General features: G+C 44.8%; 1 protein-coding gene across 1 annotated transcript in view; it reads right to left on the minus strand.

The window, feature by feature from the left end:
- Positions 1–7169, minus strand: part of LOC134460061 (tether containing UBX domain for GLUT4-like) — a 67607-nt gene extending 60438 nt beyond the window's left edge. Inside the window, exons 1-2 of the mRNA XM_063212542.1 lie at positions 7117–7169; positions 5331–5476 (exon numbers count right to left, since the gene is read on the minus strand). Of these exons, the coding sequence (XP_063068612.1) occupies positions 5331–5476; positions 7117–7152 (182 nt within the window). The 5' untranslated portion in view covers positions 7153–7169. The remainder of the gene's footprint in view (positions 1–5330; positions 5477–7116) is intronic.
- Between the last annotated feature and the right edge of the window lie 331 nt (positions 7170–7500).

Here is a 7500-nt window from a genome sequence, read left to right on the forward strand (position 1 = left end):
AGGAGCGTGTGTCTCAGAAACAGGAGATCTATTCTGATAAAAAACAAAAGCTTCAGGGGCCGTGTGGTACACCACACACACGCATACGCGCGCGCGCACACACACACACACACACACACACACACACACACACACACACACACACACACACACACACACACACACACACACACACATACACACACACACACACACACACACACACACACACACACACACACACACACACACACACACACACACACTCACACACACGCACGCACGCACACACACACACGCACACACACTTATACACACAAACACATGCACACCAAAACCAGAGATCAGAGTGTTTAACTGTTTTCCATTAGACGGTGCAGATGGAAGTAATCTCCGTGTTAAACCTTTCCGTTTATTGTCCTCTATCTATATCAAAAACACACTACTTTGTGCCTAAAACATTAAATTAAGATGACAAGATGCACTCCTGTTTTGTGAGGGGACGTGACACGGCGACTAAGTCCCTCTTTGAAGCGGTATGGCCTCGCTTGCTTGCAGCGGAGCACTACGTCATCCATATGCTAGACCTATGCTTTCCTAATGGGACAGGGCAACATGAAAGAGACACATGCATCGTCTATGTAACCTCGGAAAAGCCGCAAGGATTTAAAAGTGGATCGCTTGAATAAGCTAACACGTTAAGCAGTGCACAAGGTCAGGGCTCCGGGATAAATTCATGATCTGATCAATCTTCACATGTATTGTATTGATGGAATGAGCATGTACAAGAACGTATAAAACTTTGATATGTCTCTGAGACGATAAAAGGAATACAAAACATTACAAAGGAGGACAGAGAAGATATACACTGACATAGTGGGAATACTGAGAGAGAGAGAGAGAGAGAGAGAGAGAGAGAGAGAGAGAGAGAGAGAGAGAGAGAGAGAGAGAGAGAGAGAGAGAGAGAGAGAGAGAGAGAGAGAGAGAGAGAGAGAGAGAGAGAGAGAGAATCCCAATATAGAGCTATTGCAGCTGGTGATGGAGTCAGAATGGAGAGCTAGACAGAGGATGAGGATGAGAAGGATTGAAATGGAGAGGGAGAATGATAAACAGACACAGAGTAAATAGAAAGGTCTGGAAAATGGGTAGCAGGGAACAGGAGAGAGATAGAGCATAAAGAATTGGCAGCCAGACATTAACCCCTTAGTTCAGATCCTGTGTCCTAACCTTATTTGTAATGATAATGACCAGATACTTAACAGTCTCTGTATTAGTATATAGTACTACAGTAGTATATAGTAATGTTGTGATAATGTAATTGAGTGTTTTCAGCAAAGAGGGAGTAGGCCTGTCGACAGTCAACAGCCCCGTCTGCAGTATGAGGCTACAAATGATGAAGGGAGAAGAAGGGAGATGGAGAGAGTGGTGGAGTGTTCACTGTGGAATGAAAAAAAAAGCACAAGAGAGAAGGAGATCAGCGGAGATAGAGACGGAATAACAGCCAGAGTAAGAGATAGACAGAGGAACGCACCGGAGAGCATCTGAGAGAGAAAAGTGACGGACGATAGAAGGGGAGTGGGAGAGAGCCAGAGAGATATGAGGAGAGAAAGGAGCGTGCCATGGAGAGGAGAAGAAAGAGAGGGAGAGGGAGAGGGAGAGGGGGAAAGAGAAAGAGAATGAAGACAGAATATGGGGTAGTAGAAAAGATGCAGAGAGGGGGGGGAGAGGGAAATGAAAGCAGAATATTAGAGAGAGAGAGACACAGCAAGAGATAGCGAAAGAGAGGAATGACCAATCAAAGATAAACTGGTAGATGGAGAATAGAGCAAAGAAGAGAGCGGAGAGATAGGGGATCCAAAAGAAGAGAAGAGAAGAGAAGAGAAGAGAAGAGAAGAGAAGAGAAGAGAAGAGGAGAGGAGAGGAGAGGAGAGAAGAGAAGAGAAGAGAAGAGAAGAGAAGAGGAGAGGAGAGAAGAGAAGAGAAGAGAAGAGGAGAGGAGAGAGTGGCGGGAACAGGAGGACACTCCACTTCACTTCACTTCACTTCTCTGGTGGAGAAGAAACAGAGTCGGCGGCAGCGGCACATCAAAGCAGTGGCGGAGGCTTTTAAAAACACACCAGCTGTAAAATACAGCGTGCGCACACACACACACACACACACACACACACACACACACACACACACACACACACACACACACACACACACACACACACACACACACACACACACACAGCTGTAAAATACGGCAGCGCCTTCTCACTCTTCTCTCCTCAGCAACATGAAAGAGCTCTGGGCGTAAAGAGTCGCGCAGTTCCATATCTGTGAGTTGTTACTCCGGGCCATATTACACACTCCACCACCACCAGCTCCACACACACCACCACCACCATAACCAACACCACCCTGGCCCTCTCCTCTCCTCGTCTCCTCCTCTCCCCTCCTTTCCTCTCCTCGTCTCCTCCTCTCCCCTCCTCTCCTCTCCTCTCCTCTCCTCTCCCCCTTTCCTTTCCTCTCCTCTCCTGTCCTCCTTTCCTCTCCTCTCCTCTCCTCTCCTCTCCTGTCCTCCTTTCCTCTCCTCTCCTCTCCTCTCCTCTTGTCCTCCCCTCTCCTCTCCACTCCTGTCCTGTCCTCCCATCTCCTCTGAGATCCTCTCCTCTGGTAATAACTGAAATGGAGGAATAGCCTGCTCCTGTTTGTCAGGGTAAGGGGAAGGAGAGGAGATGTGATCCTTACATAATCACACAACACAACACAACACAACACAACACAACACAACACAACACAACACAACACACACACACACACACACACACACACACACACACACACACACACACACACACACACACACACACACACACACACACACACACACACACACACACAGTGTTGGGGTCAGGTTAAAGCAGGAATCAGGCAGGCAGGCCATCTGTGGAGATGTGATCGTCTCAAACACACACACACACACACACACACACACACACATACACGCACGCACGCACGCACACGCACACACACACACACACACACACACACACACACACACACACACACACACACACACACACATACACGCACGCACGCACGCACACGCACACACACAGGATTCTGTCGGGAAGGCAGGAAGGCAGTCTGGCCAGCCATGGAATGGAGACGTGATCAAAATTCTGGACCAAGCACGCCGTCAACAATGTCTGTTCTTCTCAGGGGTCTGCACAGCTTTAAAAAGTATGGCAAGGAAAAATAGTTGTGTCGGTTGTTTTCATCTGGGAGCCAACCTGGAATTGTGGTCAAGTGGAGTTGTGGTAGAGCCAGCAGGTGCTGGTAGCCAGTAGCCATGCTAATACATCTCTCAGAATAGTTAGCCAGGACCCAAATTTTGATATATTGGTATCACCTGGGGTGGCAAAGTCTATCAATGTTTTTTGTAATCCTCCATGCCTGAGGGACATTATTTGGTATGATAGCCCTCTGGAAGTGGTAGCTTTCTTATATTTTTACTCACTTTTATAATGGCACTCAGTGCATTCCGTAATATATGCCTATATATGGATGTAGGTGTATGCAAGTGTCTGTGATGATGGAATATGTTTTTATTGATGTTATATCACATGTGGACACCTTAGGGATTTTGAAAATATACAGTTTTGATGGATAATGTACTTTCCTATGAATTATATAGGCCAAAATGTATCTGTCGTACACTTTTTCAGCAATATAATGCCAGGTTAGATTGATGCAGAAGACTGTAGGAGGGTGGGTCAAATCCCCATTATTGGTATATCATATCTGTAGAGTGTGGACTTTCAGGAAATATATGGGTTTGCTAGTTTAATATAAATTATACACCTATTTAGGACCAAAACCCATAACTGTCCAAGGGATTTCAATGGAAATCAATGTATTTCAATGTAATACAAAGCACATTACATAACTAAGGTATAGTGGAATGTAGGAAGTTGGGAGATGTCTCAATGCATATTACATCACATCTAGAGTGTGTAGACCTAAGAAAATCACACAGACACTTGCATACACCTACATCCATACATAGGCATGTATTGAGAAATGCACTTGGTGTCATTATAAAAGTGAGTAGAAATATAAGAAAGCTACCACTTCCAGAGGGCTAGTAAGGGTTAACGTTCAGCGAGAAGGTCGCTACCGTGGAATAGCAGCACGACAGAGAGAATCTTTAGACCCCGACGCGGAGCGGAGGGGTCTTGTTCTCTCTGAAGTGCTGCTATTCCACAAAGCGACCGACTCGCCGAAAGTTAACCCGCTTATTATATGGATATACTTAAATGACTCACACATGGCGGGGACATTTCTTTAGGCCTATTTAATGTTAAGATTGTTGCTGCGCAAAACAAAACAGTGCCGTTGTGGAACACCGCTAGGCAACAGCTAGGTAGCCAGGACAACAGGTGTTGTCTATCACAGCAGCTGATTAGAGTCTTGTTGAAAAGTCGCTTTAGCAGTGAAAAGTCTTGTTGCCATTGACAGCGGTCTGTTATAGACCAACCCGTCCGTTATCGAAAAATAACAGACGTGCGAACGTTGGGGAGCCCCGTTGAAATGAATGGAGCATTCGACTGATGACGTCACAACCATATAATAATAAGGGTTAACGTTCGGCGAGAAGGTCGCTACCGTGGAATAGCAGCACGACAGAGAGAATCTTTAGACCCCGACGCGCCAAACGTTAACCCGCTTATTATATGGATATACTTAAATGATTCACACATAGCGGGGACATTTCTTTATTTAATGTTAAGTTTATTATAATTTTTCATGTCAAAAGATTGTTGCTGCGCAAAACAAAACATTGCCGTTGTGGAACACCGCTAGGCAACAGGTAGCCTAGACAACAGGTGTTGTCTATCACAGCAGCTGATTAGAGTGACAAAAGACCGGACCCCCTGTATGAAACATTCACTTTAGCAGTGAAAAGTCTTGTTGCCATTGACAGCGGTCTGATATAGACTAACCCGTCCGTTATCTCAAATATCAGATGTGCGAACGTTGGGGAGCCTCATTAAAATGAATGGAGCATTCGACCGATGACGTCACACCATATAATAATACCAAATAATGTCCCTCAGGCATGGAGGATTACAAAAACATTGATAGACTTTGCCACCACAGGTGAAACCAACTTCTGCTTCGGCCCATGGACTAAGTGGGCAGCCGTGGCCTAGTCGTTAAGGCGGTGGTCCTAAGTTCAGAGGGTTACCAAGGCATCTAACCCCACTTTGTAATTTACTTCAAGTGTAATTTGCATTAGATAAAATCACCTGTTAATGTAATGTCATGTACTGTAATTTAATGTACATAGATAGGCTTACCTCTCGGTCTGAAGCTGAGCATAGCGCCTCTTGACGTCTTCAGCCGTGACCTGGAAGAAGTCCTCAGGAAGCTCCTCCTCTTCCTGTCTAGGCCCTGGGCCCTGCTTGGAGTCCATGTGGTAGACCAGAGGCCTCCGCTCCACTGGCTGCAGAACACACAGCGCAGAGACATTCATCAAGTGTTCTATGAGACGGAACACTTAAAAAAACGTCCATAGAAATGAAGCGCATCTGCCACCTTCCCGGCAAATACAGGCAATTGCCTACAGAGCTGTGCTGTCATTGATCCAATCATCTCGCGATAAATGAAATAGCTGCCCAGAGGCAAGATGGCTGCCAAGTGGAGGGACTTATAGATAACGACTTTGACACAGCGGCATTAACCTCTTTGAGGAGAGACACTGTTTCTAAAGCCCCTTTTCGGACAGGACTAGTTTTATGTACAGTATGTACATGGGGTAATGTGATTTTTATCACAGAGCATTGGTAATAGAAGTGTATGATTTGAACTGGGTTAAAATATCTCCGTAAAATAATAGAAAGTTGGAGGGGTAAATCTTCACGCATTGTTGTGACGGTCTTGTTGTCACATGAGTGCTATCTACACAGTATGTTACTGATTTTTGTAGCATACTTGAACATACAGTATGAACAATTTTAGTAATTGCTTGCTGGTTTAACCCAGCTGAATCCATTCGAATGCGTGTGAATTCATGCATCTGAAAAGTGCATTTGACTTTCCTTCCTGATTTTGATAGTCAAAACCTGTTGGATCAACCCCCTAATACTTAACTAAATGCTTAGCTTTCATTGAAACGTTTGCATGCCAGGATAGATTAGATTTAAAGTGTGTTTCATACACTTTAACAGACATCTTACCAGAGGGTCACATTCGTACAGAAACAGTACTACTGTAATTTCTCCAGACGGTTTCACAGGAGGTGGGACTCTTGGTGAAGTTTACCGACGTGCTCTGCTATCTTTACTGGCATGGCTCATTTGCACGGAACTAAATTTCCCTATTATTACCTTACTCCAGGTCCCCCCAATACAACTGGTCCCATCCGAATAGGATTATTATGTAGGCTAAAAGGGTTGTTGAATAGGGTTGGCTGTTTTTATGTTATCATACAAGTTTAGAGGAGCAGAGGTCTCTATAACTGACAATTCCTCTTCCAAAAGAGGGGGAACAAATTTTGCTATTGTTTTAAAGCCTAATCGCAAGTATCTGTTGCAGTAAACCACTGCAGCCAGTGCCCCAGACCGTGGGGAGTATCTTTCCACCGCGGCCACATGAGGAAATGAGAATGTTTGTGTTGAGGGGAACAGCGGGACGGGCTCGGGCAACCACTGACCGAAGGCTAAAGGGATTTGAAGTTTGAGCTGTGGGTTTGAAAGTGTTTAAACAGGATCATCTCGGAGTCAGGTTGTAGTCTTGAGTATTCATAGCCATTTCTTTGACGGATGGGTGGAGACAAAGATAAAATGATAATAATCAAATAATAATCAAAAACAAAATAAAAAAATAACACAATATCCCTCAATTTGTCCACAGGGGGCAGTGTCTTACAGATGGCATATGGCACCACACTGATCCACACTGATGCTACTCACCAAACTGATCCAATGCTAACACTCTACTGATCTGCCAACATACTGACATCCACCTCTTTGTTTTTCCTCTTGCATCTCTATTGTCCCCATCAGGATGATATTTCCTCAGATCAGACCATTCCAAGACCATACATTCCCACATTATGAACAGTATACAGCCAAATTTTCCTACCTCCAGAAATTCTGTCTGCTTTGTGTCAGCGACCATATGTTTTCCATCCTTTAACTCCTGAAACAGAAATGACAAAAACAGAGGATTAGACAGTTGGAGACTACGCTTGTTAAATCATTGCAACATTGTGTTCATCATTTCTGTCACGTTAGGCTACGACGGTACTCATGGGCCACCCATCTCAGAAGATCAGATTGATCTGGCTCATGAAACTGCTGAGCACAGAAAGAGTCCTAACTGAGTGAACTAAAGCAGATCTTGTGGTTAGGGTCCATGATGACAGGGTGGATGTATGGTTCATGGGAGAACTTGATGCAGTGCTGTTTCAGGACTTACAGTACAAAGACGATTCTAGAGTCACGTTGTGACCATGATGGCCGTGGT

The sequence above is a fragment of the Engraulis encrasicolus genome, chromosome 2 (assembly GCF_034702125.1).
Source record: "Engraulis encrasicolus isolate BLACKSEA-1 chromosome 2, IST_EnEncr_1.0, whole genome shotgun sequence".
Classification (NCBI taxonomy): Eukaryota; Metazoa; Chordata; class Actinopteri; order Clupeiformes; family Engraulidae; genus Engraulis; species Engraulis encrasicolus.